The 21,324-nt window shown below is 41.5% G+C and overlaps 1 protein-coding gene across 8 annotated transcripts in view; it reads right to left on the bottom strand.

The window, feature by feature from the left end:
• Positions 1–21,324, bottom strand: part of rasal2 (RAS protein activator like 2) — an 87,252-nt gene that overhangs the window by 35,922 nt on the left and 30,006 nt on the right. For 7 of the 8 annotated variants that reach the window (XM_053627994.1, XM_053627992.1, XM_053627993.1 and 4 more), the window contains 3 exons: positions 19,923–20,050; positions 19,216–19,342; positions 3,048–3,154 (listed from right to left, as the gene is read on the bottom strand). In XM_053627994.1, the coding sequence (XP_053483969.1) occupies positions 3,048–3,154; positions 19,216–19,342; positions 19,923–20,050 (362 nt within the window). Of the gene's footprint in view, positions 1–3,047; positions 3,155–12,978; positions 14,152–19,215; positions 19,343–19,922; positions 20,051–21,324 lie in introns of those variants that run through there. The other variant, XM_053627999.1, reaches the window with a different exon arrangement.

Below are 21,324 nucleotides of genomic sequence, written 5' to 3'. Positions count from 1 at the left end.
ACATGCCTTCCAGAAATACAGTTAACATTCACAAATAGTTGCCATCAAACAAGATCATGGACTACGTTTACGTGGACAGCAGTAATCTAATTATTGACCTTATTCTGAATAGGACATTATTGTGATTAAGGTGTTTACATGAGTCGCTTTTAGAAGATTCCTTTCATGTTCAGGTTTTACATGTTATAGAACATAATTAGATTAATGGCCCGCGTCATTACGTCACCGCGCCACGCCGTCCGACGTCCCTCCAGAATTTCACGTATCGACATACAGTTGGTCTTCGTTATGGTACCGTATACAGTTTTGGGTGTTTCATTTTTAATTTGACGAAAGCTTCAAGTGCGGTTAATTATTTGTCGTGCTGTACGTGCAAATAGACAACCGCTTGAAGCCGTGGGCTGTGTCCCAAACCGCGTACTTACCTACTACATAGTATATAGAGATGTATTTCGTCTACTATATAGCAGGTAAGTACGCGGTTTGGAACGCAGCCGTGCTCTCTTGTTCGCCGTAAAACGGTTGAGCACTGCCGTATGTGTACGTGTCCTGTCGCAAAATGCAGTGAAAACTCTCACGCGACGTTAACAGTGTGATTAAGGTGTGTACATGTCTGTAATACACATCAATAATGCGACTGAAACAGGAATACTCCACACATCTTATTTCCATTCGTGTTTCCTTCGAGTATGACTTTAATCGGATTAAGGTCATCAATAATCTCTGTTTACATGCTCGTTTCTTAATCAGAGTATCGTCTTAATCGGGTTCATATCGGATTATTGTTATCCGTGTAAACGCACTGACTGAGACCATGAAGCAGCGCTGTATCCATGTCAGAACTAGTTAATACAGTGCAGTGAGATTATTATTGAAAAGATTTTGCTTCTATGTCCTGCATGGTGTTTAACAGTATCATTACCAGGTAGTGTGAGGATGGTGAAGCGGAGCACACAGAGCAGGGTTTTGCGTGCAGAAAGCTACTTGCAGGGCAAGGAGACGAGCGCTTTGCTTTCCCTCACCACATGTTAAATTAAGAGACTTAAGAGGTGAGAATAGTTAATACCAGCGCATTCATTTTTAAATTCATCTTAAATGGTGGCATATTTCAACATTCCAATACAAACCATTAGAAACGTCATGTGCACGTGCGCTTGCAATTGACGACAGCATGCGCACACAACCACACTCACTGACACTGTTCGGCATGCTCAGGTTAGCCATTATAGTGCTGGCTATTAATGATACACTTTAAACTGCCATAGTCTTTCCATCCTGATGAAATCGAGCTGAAGATTCAACCAAGGACACGCAGGACAATGGGGCAAAATACTTTAATAATAATAATTAACTATAAATATCTACAACTGAATTTGCTACCTGAATACTGCCACACAGAGTAGACTAGTACAACAGACAGTCTTTAACGCTGTCGCACAAAGACACACACACACAGAGCCGGAACGGAACCTTTCGATGTGGATCCGGCACCTCTAAAATACAGCACACCTGCGTTCCGGAACCTTTTAATGTGGATCCGGCACCTCTAAAATACAGCACACCTGCGTTCCGGAACCTTTCTATGTGGATCCGGCACCTCTAAAATACAGCACACCTGCGTTCCGGAACCTTTTAATGTGGATCCGGCACCTCTAAAATACAGCACACCTGCGTTCCGGAACCTTTCTATGTGGATCCGGCACCTCTAAAATACAGCACACCTGCGTTCCGGAACCTTTTAATGTGGATCCGGCACCTCTAAAATACAGCACACCTGCGTTCCGGAACCTTTTAATGTGGATCCGGCACCTCTAAAATACAGCACACCTGCGTTCCGGAACCTTTCTATGTGGATCCGGCACCTCTAAAATACAGCACACCTGCGTTCCGGAACCTTTCTATGTGGATCCGGCACCTCTAAAATACAGCACACCTGCGTTCCGGAACCTTTCTATGTGGATCCGGCACCTCTAAAATACAGCACACCTGCGTTCCGGAACCTTTCTATGTGGATCCGGCACCTCTAAAATACAGCACACCTGCGTTCCGGAACCTTTCTATGTGGATCCGGCACCTCTAAAATACAGCACACCCGCGTTCCGGAACCTTTCTATGTGGATCCGGCACCTCTAAAATACATATTATGTTGTGCGGGTCATGTTTATTGTGAGGACGCTTACTGTATGCAACGTTGCTTTGTTTTCCAAGTGCTCTGGGCGGATGTGTTTTGTAGCTATCCGAGGTGACGGCACAAAAGCTGATAGAATGTGCAATCCGTACACGTTTCCCTTTCTACTGAGAATACTCACTGCTATTAAGTTTGTCATGCTTTACTGTAGCAGTGTGGTCGATTACAATGGCCTATCTATCAGCAGTGAACATCACGGGCTACGTGAGATACTGGAAGCACTCTTACATGTCTGTAAGGTCGAGGACTGTGACCTTTCCCACGCCTCCCGACCTGCTCGATCACTACCCAATTAGTGTTTCGGGACCTTTACAAATTAAGCACTGCAAACACATGACTAATCTCTTAACTCTACCACAATGACTTTGATATAAAAACATAACCGAACGTGTCTCTTTCCCTCTATCCATCACAATGGGTTTGTTTGTTTACTAACAAATTTACTATAGGATATCACGGGCAAGTACGATCAAAAAACATAGCTGTGCGTGTGAAATTAAAGACCAGTCTAGTTGAGACCATTATAACTTGAGTGATGTAGCTGAGGTTGAGGAACTGTCAGAACCAGCATTCACAAACCCTGCTGACATCGCTGGTAGTTCTACACCTCTGGCATAGGGTTCATATTTAAATTATACTGCCTAAACGTTAGCGAGTGTTACTCCAGCGTAGACTGGTGCTGTACTGATCGATCATAATATTTAGTCCATTAGGATGCAGTTTTGAATTCTGCAACTGAGAAACCACAACAAATATAACCATTACTGCATCTTCTCTATAAAAGACATGAAATTGTGATTATCCAGCTCATAAAACTGTGATTGTAATAACCGGTAACACTGGACGCAGTGTTACTCACTGGCACTTTGAAGGGTGAGGAGTTGGGCCCGTCCACTGAGATGTTCTTGTCAGAGCTGCCAAGGCCAGAGATGCTCCTCCGTCTGGGGGAACGATCTGAGGATACTTCTGTAGAGAGAATGGAGTAAAAAAAAAAAAAAATGATCAGACTAAGAAACAGTGAGAAGGAAACAGAAATGATAAACAAGGAAAAGTAATGTCTTTGTTTCAACAGACATGAAGATTGTAGTTAAAAACAAACAGACGTGTCTCAGTCACGTGACCTGTCTCTCGTAGCAGCCATATTTATGCCCCTGCCGATGGCAGAGAAAACAATGCAGAGGATTTAAAAACATCTAAGGAACGACACTTACAAATACACCGATCATTGGTTTTGGGCCAAGGAAAAATATATACAGTACAGATCTGAAGTCAGCACAGACACTGCCACATCTAACATCTGCAGACATTTACATATACACTCAGCGAAAAAAAAGAAACATCCTCTCACATTCAACTGCTTTTATTGTCTTAACACGTGTAAATATTTCTATTAACGTAAAAACATTCAACAACTGAGACATAAACTGAACAAGTCTCACAGACATTTGACGAACAGAAACGGAATAACGAGTCCCTGAACGAAGGGGGGGGTCAATATTAAAAGTAACAGTCAGTATGTGGTGTTCTCCAGCTGCTTTAAGTACTACAGTGCATCTCATCCTCATGGACTGCACCAGATGTGTCAGTTCTTGCTGCGAGATGTTCCTCCACTCTTCCACCAAGTCGTTTACAAGTTCTCCATCACGTCTGGGGGGAGAGACGTGTAATTTTCCACTGCGAGGACGATCAGCTGTCCTTCCTGTCTCCCTGTAGCACCGTCTTAAGCCTAGTTCACACGACGTGATTTTAAACCCGATTTGCAAGTCGCCGCGCTCGCCGATAAAAACCCTTTGATCAGAGGGAACTCTGTCGTTACGTGTGAACTACTCAACGCCGCATCACCGAGGCATCGCCGACACCATGCAGATATTTGGCATACTAAATATCTGGAGCTGTCGGGCGACTCCACCTGTGGTGTGAAAAGTGTCGTCACTGGAGTGATTGCGGCGACGAGCTCCAGCCAATGAGAGAGCAAGGCATGGGGTGAGGTCAGCGTGAGGAAGGGAAACCTGTGAAACCTACGGGGGATTAAGGGGAGAAGCTGTTCAACTTTTTAACACAATCCCTGCTGCCTGCGTATGCTGATCCATTCTTTCACCAACTTTCTTTTGCTTTTCGGGGTTTCTTCAGCACAGATCATCACACAAACAGCTCGCACCGCTACGTCCTACGTCCATCTTCAAATGAACAACTCGGGTTTCACGTGTGGTTTTCACATCATATATCTGTGTCACTTCCCGCACGCGTTTTCGTGACAAGACGTACTTTGGACACCGGATAGAGTCGTCGGGTGAGTCGTTGTCAGATCGTGTCGCGTGTGACCCACTGTGGCTGAGCAATCACGCAGTGTGAACACCACAACGACGTCATGACTCAGCAAGTCGTGCAGTGTGGACAGCACAGCGATCTGCCCACGGTGAAAGCCATGTAGTGTGAACGCAATACAATAATTGTTTGAGGTTCATTGAACAAGCATAAAAACATTGTTTAAACCCTTTCCAATAAAAGATCTGTAAAGCTTATTTGGATTTTACAAAATTATCTTTAAAATACACTCTCCTGAAAAAGGGACGTCTCTTTTTTTTTTTTTCTGAGTTTATTTAATCCACATTCCATCTCCATACACTAGCGAGAGTCTGGTTGGTTTGGCAAAGCAAAGCTGTGGCACGTGAAAAAGATAAAACACTTACTATTATCTCTGGTCTGGTAAACAAACAGCAACATGGCTTTATAAGGTTTTAAAAACTGACACTTGCAAGCTAAACGTAGATATGGCCAGCAGATACAGTGCTGTATATAGCACACGCAGAGAAACGCTGTAGAGCAAAGATGCCTTCAAACATAATGAAATGAAATGTTTTTTTAAAAATAATATAAAGAGCCGTAAACAGAAATAAATGAAAAAGTCGATATTTGTTGTGACGACCCTTTGCTTTTCAAAAAAAAAAGATTAGTAATCTCTGGTAGAATGAGTGCAGTTTAATACGGAAGTGGGTTGTAAGTGTTATTGAGCATCTTGCAGAAGCAGTCACGGTTTTTCTGGAGACTTATTTTTGCAGCAAAACCCAGCAGCCTTCATTGTGGATTTTGTCTGAAAAGTGTCTCTTACCACTTACTACGCTGCGTTCTTTACTGACGTACAAACATTTTTCTCTAACATTTCATTTTGCACTGGAAATCTAACGCTCGTGAATCTAAAATGTTTTTGTACTGACTCGATAATGTAAAAGTCATAAAATAAAAATCTAAAAAAAAAATTTAGGGTGCTAAAACTTTTGCACAGAAGCGTATGTACATGATGTGATCATTTATTATTCGTCAAACCCAGCTGTAAAGCAACAATGTTAAACATAATCTGTCACAAACGATTTGTTTAGCTCAGCACATGTACCGCCACCTAGCTACCGTTAGCATGCGTAGCCAGTGTAACTAGCCAGCCAACTTAGCCCACTTTAAAGAGCTCATTACAGAGAATGAAGTGTTCTGTGGGTCTCCAGATTCCTAACGTCACTGTGCTGGAAATCGTCTTCAGTGACAGGGTCATTTGGAATGGAGTAAAGCTGACCATTTTTAGATGGTTATTGTCGTATTTGATGTCACTGCACCCTGAATGTGAATATATCACACTGCTCAATATGCGGTGTCAGTATTTCAGTCACAAATATGGTAGCATGGTTGTATCGTGACGTGACATGGAACAGATGAATACGATTTGGGATCATACGTGTATATAATAAATAATCAATAAGCTATCATATTTAGAATATAATCACGGTCTCTCAGGCTGTCACATGAATAACAAATTTAGCAGTGATGCTCATAGTGTTTGTGCACGTGTTTCCCCCTCTCCTAAAACTATCTGTAATATCTCACCATCCTGGGGAAGTCTGGCAAATCATTTTCTGTTCCTGTCAAATTTGGCCAATTTGCTCTTTTGCGCCATCATAAATAATGTTTATCTTAGAGGTGCTTCACTTTCCACCGTTATACAGACAAGCGATGGGACTAATGTGATTAATCGAGTGCTTGTCATGCAAGTCCCTATTCAATTTGAGTAATTCTGCAATACGATGAACTTCACACACACTTCCACCTGTTTTCAATAATTCCTTAGGTCTTCTCTGCCTACAGTTTATTTTGTATTCCACCACTACAAAATTCATTAAAATGCCAACTTGGGGCTTTACTGTGACTCATGGCTTCCACCAAAGTGCCTTGTACTTGAGCAGACATCAATCCTCCCTCTTTTTACCAACTGCAGCCTGAAATAACCCAGAAACGTAGTGTGGAGATAAAAAATAAATCCAAAACATTGTTGACCTCAAGAAAAACAACACACCAAATTTTTAACTCTGAAATCAGAATCGAGAAAAGATCTCCATGTGGTTTTCTTTAGCAGTCAACCGATGTATCGGCAAGGCCGGTATATCGGCCGATATTTGTCATTTTTTAATTAATCACATCGAACGATAAATGTTCCTGTTCTGCTGATAGGCGACAAGCCAGACTTTTGATGCCATATAGCGCATATGTGCTTTTTTCCTTATTCTGGCTAAAAAATGGCCACTCTGACATGAAGCGAGCGGCTGGCAAACAGTAAAATGACCCGTTATCATTCGCCTTTTAATTGTCCACGATTAATGTAGTATCGTGTGTACTCTACCTTTTCATGTGTTCCAGTATTTTTTGATGCTAAGCTGCTACCTAAGCATGTACTGGTATAAAATGTACACTTTTTGTCACGAGGGCTTGTATAATTTTTGATAAAAGAGACAGACAAGCAAAACACACAGATACACACACAACGTATATCCTGTACTTTGACATAAGAAAGTAAATCAACCTGTTACTGACTAAAGCAATTAGGAGATTTAGGAGTAACTATGTATTGTAGATAAAATACATCGAAACACACACAATATTTCTGTCTTTAATTCATGACTATTGGTCAGATTTGTTTTTTTAAATTAATTCTAAAATGTTATATACAGTGCCCTCCACTAATATTGGCACCCTTGGTAAATATGAGCAAAGAAGGCTGTGAAAAATTGTCTTTACTGTTAAAACTTTTGATCTTTTGTTAAAAAAATTCACAAAGATATTCTGCTCTCATGGATATCAAACAATTACAAACACAACACAGGTTTGTAAAAAAAATATCTTTGTCAAATATAGGTGTGCAACAATTATTGGCACCCTTTTAGTCAATACTTTGTGCTACCTCCTTTTGCCAAGATAACAGCTCTGAGTCTTCTCTTATAATCTCTCCAGATCCTTCACATTTCGAGGTCCATGCTGGTGGACTCTCCTCAGTTCACCCCACAGGTTTTCTATGGGGTTCAGGTCAGGGGACTGGGATGGTCATGGCAGGACCTTGATTTTGTGGTCAGTAAACCATTTCTGTGTTGATTTTGATGATGTTTTGGATCATTGTCCTGCTGGAAGATCCAACCACGCCCCATTTGAATCTTTCCGTCAGAGGCAGTCAGGTTTTCATTTAATATCTGTTGATATTTGATGGAGTCCATGATGCCATGTATCCTAACAAAATGTCCAGGTCCTCTGGCAGAAAAACAGCTCCAAAACATTAAAGATCCACCTCCATATTTAACTGTGGGCATGAGGTACTTTTCCATACGGCTACCTCTCTGTGTGCTCCAAAACCACCTCTGGTGTTTATAACCAAAAAGCTCTATTCTGGTTTCATCTGACCATAGAACCCGATCCCATTTGAAGTTCCAGTAGTGTCTGGCACACTGAAGACGCTCGAGTTTGTTTTTGGATGAGAGTAGAGGCTTTTTTTCTTGAAACCCTTCCAAACAACTTGTGGTGATGTAGGTGACTTCAGATTGTAGTTTTGGAGATTTTCTGACCCCAAGACGCAACTAACATCTGTAATTCTCCAGCTGTGATCCTTGGAGATTTTTTATCCACTCGACCCGTCCTCTTCACAGTGCGTTGAGACGATATAGACACACATACTCTTCCAGGTTGATTCATAACATTTCCAGTTGACTGGAACTTCTTCATTATTGCCCTGATGGTGGAAATGGGTATTTTCAATGCTTCTGCTATTTTCTTATAGCCACTTCCCATTTTGTGAAGCTCAACAACCTTTTCCTGCACATCACAGCTACATTCCTCGCTCTTACCCATTGTTATGAATGACTAAGGGAAACTGGCCTGTGTGTTGACTCATTTATACCCCTGTGAAACAGGAAGTCATGGTTTAACAGTTTCCTGTTCCTAGTTAAATATAAAATATTAATGGGAAATAAACCTAGGTTGTGTTTGTAACTATTTGAGATCCATGACAGCGGAGCATTTTTGTGAATTTGTTGAACAAAATATCAAAAGGTTAAACAATAAAGACCATGTTTCACAGCCTTCTCTGCTCATATTTACCAAGGATTAGAAAATCAGGTTATACATAAGTTTTTAACTAAAAAGTATTTTCTTTCTTTTTTTTTTTTATTCTGCTAGACGGCTGGACAGAAAATAAATCCTCTATGGGAGTACTACAGCCAACAACTGTACAATATTTACAGTGACACGGTGAAAACAACGGCTGCAGCGGGGAACACAAGTACTGCGCACAATAAATGTTAATTTAATTATTTATTTCACCAATTTCCTGTATGTCTCCTTTACTGTAATTAAATTTGCGTTATCTGCCTTATATCAGCCAATCAGCCGCACTGCCTTCTAGATATCTGCCAGTTAAAAACCCATATCGCATGACCACTCGTTTTCTTATTCATTAGAATAAAATACAGCAACCATTAAAGTCCTTCAGAAAATAGTACAATTATTTAAAGCAACAAATTAAGGAAGATAATTCATTTTCTTTTTTTATTTTATTAACAGGTGTCAAAATGTTTAACTTAATGACATCTGTTTTGACCTGCATGAAGGACACGGAGCTGAACGTGCTGCCGCAGCCCAAACTTTCAGGATTCCTTTAACTTCAAATGCAGCAGCTGCTGACATAAACAAACAAACGAACAAACAAACAAACAAACGTTAAAACTGAGTATTTTAAACTTTATGTCGGAGAGAGCCATCCACCTCTTACACCACAACGATTTGCAAACAATTATTATATTTTTATTTATTAATGAATGACGCAGCGAGCCTTTTAACTGTTTAAAGTTGCGGATGGTGCACGAGACTCAAGTCTACAGGACAGAGGAGTCGATGCATTCCTGTTTCTCAGTAACATGACAAAACAATAGAGCCTGTTGAGGGAATGTCTGGATAAAGCTCCTAAAATGTAACAGGAATTGACTTCCTTGTTTGGAAAACCTACTGACTTTTACAGAGCGCCTACACTTCAGACTTACACAAAGGTTAAACTTGTTAAATAAACGTCTCCTAATGATTACACACATTTTTAACCTGTTTCTGTGGAGTGTCCACCATACACGTCCCTGTGAAGGAGCTGTTACTATAGAAACCTGTCACATAAACCTGCAAATTTCACCGTCAGAGCTAGGGATGTCCCGATCTGATCTCAAAGATCGGTATCGGGACTGATCAAAGCACTGATCGGTAACGGCTTTTATTCAGCACTAACGTAAGCCGGATCCTTATTTTTTACATCAGCTGTCACAGAGAGCACAATTTGTGGCAGGACCACACGGATAAAATGTCTGCAGTGTGGACATAATTTAAATAGGAATATAAAAGCAGTCCAACAGCCACTTGTGAAGTCTGCAATGCAAGCATTTCACGAGGCGGTAGCAATAGAGCTGCGTTCAATACCACCGGTTCGATGCGGCACCTAAACACTCAACACTCAACAGCGAGTTCACACCTAACTCAGGCAAAGTCTGCACTGAAGCTAGACACACTGAAGGATACTTTGAAAAGGAGAGAGAAATTTCCTCTCCTGGAATTCTTAAGATAAGAGCCATATAAAAATATTTCAGGTTGTTTACTTTATTTTGTAAATAAATGATTAATTAATAAAAAAAGATGTAACTATAAGGAACTGTTTGAATCCAGGCCATTTTTTTATGCACTGCAGAGCTATTCAACTGTCAAGCATATACGTACACTGGATTGATTTGAATAATTTTAAATGTACTTGAAGTGTGCACATAGCACTAGGAAAAGACTAGTATCGGATCGGACTCTTTATCTGCCCAAAATGAAATGACTCGGATCAGGATTGAGGGCAAAAAAGACTTGACCGGGACGTGCCTAACCAGAGCTGCTGTTAGAAAATGAATCCACACCTTCTGATTCGAGAACTGAGCTGCATTTATAATCACTGTAATCGACACATAACCTCTGTTAAGAGAAATGATCCGAATATCATTTTGTGTGATGTCATAGCACGCGCCACATGCATCACCGCAGCACCCCAGTGAAGAACGCCTTCCTGCGTCTCTGGTCACATGTCTCCTCGACCTATCTTCAGTGACAGGAGGATATGACTCAAATGAGGGCATGATCACAAGCAGTAGGTATTCATATTTTCACCAGCATATCTAGCCCAGACTAGGGGCCTAAAATACTTCCAGGGTGCCAGTGTATAGCCCAAAGACATAAGGTGCGTCCCAAATCACACACTTATGCACTATTCTATGTCACGTCGTAGTATAAATAGTGTGATTAGTGTGTTCACACTGAAAAAACCCAAAGTGCACTGTAAGTTTCCGGATGATGCACTCATTCAACCGAAAAAAACGAAGTGTGGAAAGATGGACACTTCATGCACACAACGCTCGCAGCGTTCCTTACGTAGCGGATGGGGAGGGGCTATGTCAGGCTCAGATCCTGAATGAAAAACAGACGACGTTTACATTGCCAGCAGCCACAACTTACTATGTTGATTTTAAATCGTGCGAGCAAAATTCACCTGCGGAGACGATCACGCCCCCGTCTGACGGTGACCGAGGTTATCATAAACTTAAAAAATGAACATAAACAGTAAAATGTGCCAATACATCAATACATTTCTGTTATCCGTTTAGCTATTTCTCTAATGCTAGCACCATCGCATTACCTGTGTTTGACTGGGAAACAGCATGTACTTCCTGGTTAGTACAAGACAGAAAGCGTGCCATTTGAGACGATACTACCCGTCGAAAATACATACACCAGACAGCAGAGTATATAGTGCATAGTATAAGTGTATATAGAATAGAATGCATTTTTTTCCCCCATTGTTCCATTTTCATTTTATGATTTCGGCACATTATTTTAAGAAACAAAGAGAAAAGAGATCATACTGAATTTCCAAATATTTTGAAATGGAAACAATTATTCTTTAACAGCTTTTTAAATAATTATAAAACCATTTGTTTTTTAATTTCAGTTTAAAAATACAAAATCATGAATAAATGGCACATCAAGTTCACAGACCACACACCCGCATGCTATACAGCAGACAGGCTACCGACAGCTACTTGCAGCACTGACTACTCATTCAACTAAAGAGGACAGGGTTAAATCCTTGATAAAAACATGCCAGAAGCTAGACGATGGCCTGGACACCCGGGACGATGGCTTAACCCTGATGCCGAACTGTCCTGAATCTGTCTGTGACTAGTACTTCTTAATATGGGGATTTCAGAAACATCTTTAAAGAGGTTAGTGGCAGTAAAATCTTTTTTTGGAAACGGATATTCAGTGTATGTGTGTCAAGGATGCACAGGGACACAACCTACATCTGCACTATTTTCCCTGCAGTAGCTCCACAGCACCACATCCAGCTCAGTTCATAAAACCTGGAGCAATCAATGCAGATTTAAAGCCCCAACGAGGATCCCGAGAAATCTGATCTGTTCTAGTTGAATAAAATTTAGTAAACGTGGGCTTAACGTGGCCACTTAGGGTTTTTTTAAAAAATTTTTTTAGTGTATTTAGTGATCAGAAGCTGCAATGGACCGTGTGTGCTCAGAATGCTAAAGAGAAGCAGCTGCCAATGGCTTGGTGCCTTGAGCCCATGGGGTGGCTGGAGTTTCAGTCTCCATGGACCCAGTGGTCCTACACAACGCATGCATGTTTTGGAGCTCGGCCCGGTGGTGCGCTGTTTATTTACTGCCATAGCTTTCTGACTTCCAAATAACGAGTGCTATAATATATACACACATGCTTACTGCACAAGCCCGTGAATCCTTCAACACCTGGTAGTCTGTCATTTTCTGCAACTTTCACACAGATGACATTGAGTATTACGACTTCTGTCCAAGCACTGAAACTTGGCCAAGCCGACTCTTCTTTCTTCCTTCTTTGGCTAAATTCATGGCTCGCCTTTAAATTCAGAGTGATGAGGGGAGAGATGTGGTGTGCAGCAGTCAGCATTACTGAATGGCTACTTGCCAAAAAGTGAACTGTTCAAATTCTCCCTCATTCTCGGTCTTACTTCAGAGAGCTGTATCATTCACGGCATCTCCACACTGTGCAGAGATTGTGTGTGTGTGTGTGTGTGTGTGTGTGTGTGTGTGTGTGTGTGCGCGCGCGTCTACACTCTCAGCTTTGCATAACCTGAGAAAGGAGAAAAGCGAAATGACTCAGCAATAAACATGCCTAACACTTGCAGTGTTTAAGAATAAAAGGGACATCAGTGAAGTTGAGGGTCAGTGATGCAGATGCAAAGTTCAACTTTTGCAGCGTGACCCGTACAACTTAACAAGCAACTCGCACTGGACAGAAAAGAAGGCATAAATAACCTTTATCTTACAGAGCAAAACAGAAATCTAATTAGAAACAGTAGATGAGAAAAATGAGAGATGGAGAGAGAGAGAGAGAGAGAGAGAGAGAGAGAGAGAGAGAGATACCTCTATCGCAGCTGTTGCCCATCACCTGCTCAGTAAATGTACCAAGTCAGCATCGCACCAGCCAGAACATGACCATCACCCCTCATCCAATGAGCTGTAGTGCTTTCTTCCTAATTGTCCATTATTCCACTAGACACTTTATGAGTAGCCTCTTCACAGAGCCTCTGCCTTTTGTCTCTCCTCTCTGGCCTATCTCCTCTCCCACTCTCTCTAGAGCTCCATATCTCTCTCTCCTTCCTTCCAAATAAAGTCTTACTCACTCTTGCAAAGACCCTCCTGCATCTCTCTCAGCTGGAGTTCCAGCATTCAGTCCGCTGGCCTCTCCTCATTTCGTTTTTTGGCCCACCAGTAGAAAAGATTTTACCGCATTTATTTAATCAATGGCTGTAACCTCACTCCCCTGTTCCTTTCAGCAGAACTGTGAGCACTTCCTTTCTCCCTGCTCCTCGATCAGCCTACCTCACACAGGCTTTCTCCCACCCTCTCTTTCTCCTTATGCATCAGGCTCTTGTTGCAGTAGCCTCTCTCACACACACACACACACACACACACACACACACACACACATACGCATGCGTGCCCACACACACACTCACACACTTTAGAAGGATAAGCATTAGGACAAATTAGGAGATGCACGCTGCCAAAGGCTTAATAAAAAAAATTAAAAGCCACAGGACACAACTCTGGGGCTCTACACGTTGGAACTACAGATACAGACGAGTCAACGAGGCAAAAGCTACTGCTTTACACTTAACCATCGTAATTCAACAAAACTGCACATTCTTTGAATAGCTCAGGACATAGCACGCTGGACAGGTCACAAAATAATAAAGAAGATTTGTCACTCAGTCCCATATTTCAACAGCAATTTCAGAAAAACCATAAACAATATGTTCCTGTAATGGAATGAAGTTGGATCCTTATTTCTCTAAACAACAAACAAAAGCCTTTAGAAACAGTCCTGGCAAAACCGGCAGCACTTCAGTGAGGCACTATGACGAGATCAGCACAGTGAAGACATAAGAGCTACAAACAGGTGAACTGTTCATCATCACTGTGATAGCAGGGGCGGGGTCAAGCGTCAGCTGTGGACAGAGAGGAGGCGGGTCGGACTGGCAGGTAACAAGAGATGATTCTCACCTGTGTCTCATTACTGCCAGTCACCTGTTCGTGTCTCTTTGCTTTCAGCAGCTGCTGTAACCGGTGAGAGACAGTGTGTTATTAGTGTTTTGGCAGAGCTAGCGAGATGCACGTACGCGCCCAGAAGTATGAACTTGAAACTGACGGGGCAAAAGCTGCGAGTCCGGAACAGACCGGTTCCCTGTCATTGTGCCGTCATTGTTGAGCTTTGAGTGCAATGAAAGGCGCAGAACTCGGCTTTCCAGAACTTGTCTCTATAAGCTGAGATGCCAGAGCATAGCTGTCATGAGCGTTTTGTAAACTATTTTTAATGCATTTGTGAGAATGAAATTGAATGTATATAACTGAGAACACCCACAAGAACTCAGGACCTTGTCTTAGTTTGGCACTTTAACAACCTCCTCACAGTGGATACTTGGAGAAGAACCTCGAGGCTTAAAGGAACCTAAAGTGATATCAGCAGCCAATACATGCGCAAATTTTCTTCATTATAGGTACATGTACAGTGACCATTATAGAAGCTATGCTGCAATCCAGCTGCTAGCCGTCTGTATTAATCAAATCAAAGTATGGGCTTATTAATTATTAAGTATTAATCAAAGTATGGTCTTAATCGGGTAAAGAGTGGATTATTGTTGTCCATCTGCTAGCCAGCTCTATTGTTCTTGTATCCACCTGAGCAATATTGTCTTATTCAGAATAAGGTCAGTAATTAGATTACTGCTGTCCATGTAAACGTAGTCAATGACTACGTTTACATGGACAGCATTAATCTAATTATTAACCTTACTCTGAGTAAGATAATAATGTGATTAAGGTGTTTACATGAGTCGCTTTTAGAATACTCCTGTCATGTTCCCGTTTTACATGTTCTAGAACATAATCAGATTAACAGCCCGCGTCATTACGTCACCGCGTCACGACGTCCCTCCAGAATTTCACGTATCGACATACAGTTGGTCTTCGTTATGGTACCGTATACAGTTTTGGGTGTTTTTATTTAATTTTTTTAACGAACACTTTAAGTACAGATAATTATTCGTCATGCTGTACGTGCTAATGGACAACCGCTTGAAGCCGTGTGCTGCATCTCAAACCGCGTACTTACCGTCTATATAGTAGCCGAGATACATGTATTTTTCCCCACTACAGACCTATAGTAGGCAAGTACGCGGTTTGGGACGCAGCCGTGCTCTCTTGTTCGCCGTAAAACGGTTGAGCGCTGCCGTGTGTGATCGTGTCCTGTTGCACAACGCGGTGAAAACTCTCACACGACGTTAATAATCTGATGAAGGTGTTTACATGTCTGTAATACACGTCCATAATGCGTCTAAAACAGGAGTACTCCACCTGTCTTAATTCGATTAGAGCTTAATTCGAGTATGACCTTAATCAGATTAAGGTAAGTAAAAATTGCTGTTTACATGGTAGTTTCTTAATCACAGTATGGTCTTAATCGGATTAAGAGTGGGTTATTGTTGTCCATGTAAACGCAGCTAATGTGATGTCTGAAAAGACATAATTCCTAAGATCAGCTTTGTGCATTCGTTATGATGAGATAATACCTGATATTAAATGTACCACAGCACACATGAATTATTTATATTCACTGGGACTTCAGCTGAGGTGATTGTGAACCTCCACCCATACTGAGGTTTCTGCCCGGCACAGCTTCCATTTCTCTCTATGGAACCACAGAGTGAATGACTTACAGGAAAGCCTCATATTGCAGCCCTCATTGAGTTTTGCTCAGTAGAAGCTTGTCCTACTACATCTTGTTACTTATTTCATCTAATAATTATAGTGAAATTGTCTGTAAGCAGATCTCAACACAAGCACAAATGTAGCGCTTATCTTTTCAGTGTTTAGCTTCTGCACTGCGTGTGTTTGTTGTTGTGGACATGTAGGGAATTTGATGTCACAGCACACTAATGGCTCTATACTAGAGCTGCACTGACGTATTGGCTGATAAAGGCTATTTTTCATGCGATCGGCCGATAGTTTAAAAACGTGCGATGATCAGGGCCGATTATATCCTGTCAATCAAAAGAGGGCGGGAAAACACATGGATTTGGTGCTGTGTGTAAAGATGATGTCTCTTGTGTGGAATGAGGACAAAACTGCAGTTAGTAATCTCTGTAATCTCTGCACTGATAATATTTTACACCGGACGCAGCAGCAGTGAAGCAGGAGTTTCAGGTCGAGTCGAATTTTATTTCCCCGAGCTACTCGTACTGAATTAAAGGGCCAGTACACCGCTGAAAGATTTAAATGAAGATGAGTTGACAAGAAAAATATATTTGTAGAGTAGTGTATTTCATATCCAGTGAATGTTAATATATAAAAAGTTGATATTATATATGAGCAGTTTGATGTTCAGTGATGGAGTAGAAATGCTTGTGTTTGTGGAGAGTGAATGTGAGACTAACAGGAGGATTTTACAATTCAGTCAATGTTAATATAAATTAATAACATTCGATAAGTTAATAATCTTACTTTAATCTTCAGAATTGAGTTCATGTGTTCATGTTAGAGTAATGTGTTAATGTTTATGAGACCAGTTACTGTCAAACAACTTGTTGAAATGGAGAGAATAAAGATTTTATTTGCATTTCTTTCAGAATTGTGGAATTCATTTAAAAGAAGGTATAAAAGGCAGAACTATCGGTTATCAGTATCGGCCGATATCACTCTGAATAATCAGTTATCCGTATCAGCTGAGAAATTTAGTATCGGTGCATCTCTAATCTATACTCAAATCTGTGCATCTGCAGAATGACCAAACAGACAGTAATGGAAAAGTACAACTTCGCTGCCTTCTTTCTGTATCAAACTTTACAAACATGGCACTTCCTGTACACAAAGAAATATCACTAATCTGATGAGTGCCAAGGCATACTCAGACACCTGGACTGATCAATTTAAAAAAAAAAAACCCTCTAAAAGCTTAAAATAAATGAATAATACTGACAGGAAAACGTTCAGCTGTGAACTGCTGTTCTAACTGTGCAATCGGAAAACTCACCCATATACTCCATATTAACCCCGACAGTCCAACATTTCATTTACATCCGTCAGACCAGACGAAACCAAGTGACTGGGGAATTAATAGAGCCACTGTGTTTTTCTGCGCTGCTCCGTCTTTCACCCTTGGCTGGAATGCAGAAATACCGGCATGCCGGATCAGTCAAAGCCACCAGGCTTTCTGTCAGACTACTGAAACGAGGCAAACAAAAGCAGTGCTGACGCGCGTGCCGGCAAAGCGCTGCACTTTGTTAAACGTGCGCGCAAGCTGCAGCTCAGTAAAGCAGTGCTGCAGTAATCAACACAGACGGATACAAGCGCGAGGCTCAGTCTCAAATAGCTACCTGTTGCATAAAACAGTGCACCACAGCAGGTAACGCTATAATTTAATACTCAACGTGGAGAAACTTGGGAGGAATTCCGAATAGGGGCGAGAGATACTGATATTTTACTTCGCATTCCAAGTACTCGTGCCTGAAATCAGTTAGTCGAAGTCCGATGTGATGCTACAGTAATCAAGAAAGCAAAACTAATACAGATAATTAAAAACAAAAAAAGAAAGCTATAAGAGCACCAGTGTTTATAACCTGCTGGTCAGCTCGTAACGAGTTAAACTGGCCTTATTATAGCTCAGTAAACAGTTCCCATTCAATCATTCCTTCATCCTCAGTAACCACCCTATCCTGGTTAATCCTGGTAACACTGGGCACCTCGGGTGGCTACGCCAGTCCACACGTTCAAACCTGGGGCAGTTTAGAATAGCTGGGGAGAACATGCATAACTCCACACAGACAGTAACCGAAGCTCAGGATGGAACCCAGGGCTCTGGAGATGTGACGTGTCACACTACATTTATATCTTGTCTTTTGTTGATATAAAATATTACACTGTGCTGATGAGACAATATAAAGCAGGAACTGAGGAAATCATACGGGAGTTTAGGGAAACACCTGAGAAGAGCCACCTGAAGCATTACTAAATAACGCACATTAAATATGTGCTCATTAAATCAGATCACTTCCAAAGTCAAATAATCAACAAGAATAGATTATCAGAATCTAATACATATATGTCAAATTTAGAGTTCGGGTCTATAACAAACAGAAGTATTGCAAACACACACAACCCTGTATTCCCCTGCTCCGTTCCCCTGTGTGTGAATCAGACGTTCAACACACACCAACCGAACAGAAAATCCCAACGTGTTAGCTGTTCCTGCTTTTATCAGGAGGCTCACCATACTTGTGTGAATAGCCACCGAAATCCATTCCTTTCTCCGAGCCCTGGGCGACTCATTGTTGAAACAGCACATACATTAACATCTAAATAACCCTCTCCCTCTGTTCGGACCTGAAAAGGTCAGGGAAATGAATGGCGCTCTCACATGCAGGAGTCTGAGGCATTTTTGCAGCCGTTGTCCTCAAGGACAATGCCCAGTGCCCTGTTTTGCACCCACAGGGTCAGCGGCCACAGTGAGGCATGCACGCTTCAGAGTGGCAGAGAGAGAGGGACAGAGACTGATATATAACGTCTAACACAGACGGCGATTTTATTTTCAAATTCCAAAACCCACCCCTACTTGCAAGTATCCACCAGCCCACGTTAGTGAGAAAGTGTAGGACTCGGTCCAGTTTAGAGGACAATATCGAGCCAAGTTTACCGTGTTTATAGGCTTTAGTTCATCAGCTACTGTTAAACAAACAAAAGAAAGGAAGTGGCTGAGATACGTTTAAAGAGAAAGAACAAACATCTGTAATGTTGCACCTCCTGAATTTCTTCTGAAGCGGTCTTGTTTTCAAACGTGCTTGGTGGTTACGTAATCCGTAGTCGAGCTGCGCGGCGTCTACAATCCGTTTCCTCACTGTAAAACTGCCGTGTCCTCATAAGTCAAAGTCTTAAGCTGGGTTTACACTTCACGATATTCAGCCTGACAAAACCAAAAGTCTGCAACTAAAAGCTAAAATTACATACGCCTCATGTTCTCTGTGGTCCCACAGCAGTGACATTTAACATGCCCAAGTTTTCCTGCATAGATTCCCCCGAAATCGTAAATTTCCTGAAGTGTCTCACCCAACATGGATGCTGCCTCTGCTGGATACTCTGGGAACTGTCCTTCAGAGGGCACGCTGACTGTTCTCCTCAGGCTGCGGCCCTGGGACGAGGACACCGTGGGGCTTTCGTGCACCTCCGCAGACATCTGGGAAAAGGTCAGAGGTCTTTTAAAAAGAGCTCACAAGGGGGTGTGCACTTTCACAGCACAGCAGAAAAGATAGAAAGCAAACTGGCAGTTACTATGACAACATTTCAATTCAGCCCATTACACGTCAATATAAATGAAATCACAGCCTGAGTAAATGCAGCTCAAAGTGACGCTGCATAGCACCACAGATTAAAGTCAAATCACAGGCTGGTAGATTTATCTTCCTTCACATAATCATATTCCTTTCCATCAACTTTCATGAAATGATGCTACAAAAAATGATTTTTACTGGGTACTGTAGCATTCTATAAAAATACTAACACCAATATGTAGCAGTCTTGTATCTTAATGACACAGTTTCACCCAAGTCCAGACTGGGAAGTTCAATCAAAACAGGACAAAACAAAGCAATGGCCCTAATCAACTGCTTCCTGAGAAAGAGCACCACCTCACCTTTTACAAGAAAAACATGCTATAAAAACTCAGTGCTCAGTATCCCCTTCCTCTCCATATCCCTTATCCTGTCAGCGGGAGAAGGAAGGAGTTACAAATAAAGGGGTGCCGAAAAAGCTCTCACCTCTTCCTCACGGTTAAGCAGGATGAGCTGGTTGTCGGTCAGAATGCAGTACTTCTTCTCCCAGATGCTGGGCTCGGAGAAGGGTGACTGGCCACAGGAGAAGCGGTGGCTTGGTGGCCCTTTCACATCTGCACACAGGGGAAAGAAGAGACTCCTTGGTAAGCAGAAACACAGCACTAAGCATTGCGGGAAACCAAATACTGGAAAACAATGCTCTCAGAATATGCAACTTGGCTTAAGTTTATTTTAAAAGGTTTTTTTTTTTTTTGTAACAGGGTTTAATCTGAAACAAAATTCATCTAATCTCAAAAACATGCAATACTTCCGTCATGGTGGGAAAATGAAGTAGGAGTGTGTAATGATGCATCATCAAGTGCAAACCGTGGGAATGTGCGCTTCATATTATAGGATTGTGTATAGGAGCATTTTATTGATGTAATTGCACTGCTTGAACACCAGAGGTCCCAATCTGCACAACCTATAAAATATACACCGAGCACACTGACCAATAGCCATCAGCACACATATTATAGGTTATAAGGTTACACAACATCTAATAAGAGCTACAAAGAGCTCTTCACTGGCTTTCAAAGCACACCAAATCTCATTTTTATCCATAATTTATATTTTTAGACGGGGACAGAGAGGTTTCGCGGTTAGCACGTTTGCCTCGCACTTCCAGGGTTGGGGTTCGATTCCTGCCCCCGCCCATCCCTCTGCTCCGCATGTTCTCCCTGTGCTTTGGGGGTTTCCTCTCCCAGTCCAAAGACATGCGTTGCAGGCTGATTGGCATCTCTAAGTTATCCGTACTGTGTGTGTATGTATACATATATATACACATTTTTATATATATATATATATATATATATATATATATATATATATATATATATATATATATATATATATATATATATATATATATGTGTGTGTGTGTGTGCGTGCATGCAAATGGGCGAGTGTGTGTGCAGTTATGCCATGTGATTGGTTGGCACCCTGTCCAGAGTTTCCCCGTCTTGTGCCCCAGGAACAAGGATAGGCTCCAGGCTCCCTATGACCCAGTGTAGTATAAGTGGTACGGACAATGGGTGGATGGATTTAGATTCTTCTAAATGTACATTTCTAATAATATAAATGTGTTTGTTTATTTTTAAAATATGGCGAACCTGTAGTACGTTTTGTTTACAATATTAAAACTCTGTCCAGAGCAATTCCTTTAAAAGTGAATTTTACACAGACAAAAGTGCACACTATTTTGCATTGTTTATTATACAGAAATTTTTAAAAAGTAGTCTTTTCAGTCATAACTTTTCTTAATCAAAATTTTGTTCAAAACATTCGGAGAATCGAACTGAATCTTGTCTGGTGAAGCCAGCCAGCAGTGACTGGAATGGTGTGTAGT

Source organism: Ictalurus furcatus, chromosome 7 (genome assembly GCF_023375685.1).
Source record: "Ictalurus furcatus strain D&B chromosome 7, Billie_1.0, whole genome shotgun sequence".
In the NCBI taxonomy this organism is placed as follows: Eukaryota; Metazoa; Chordata; class Actinopteri; order Siluriformes; family Ictaluridae; genus Ictalurus; species Ictalurus furcatus.
This window is presented reverse-complemented; position numbering and strand designations above follow the sequence as displayed.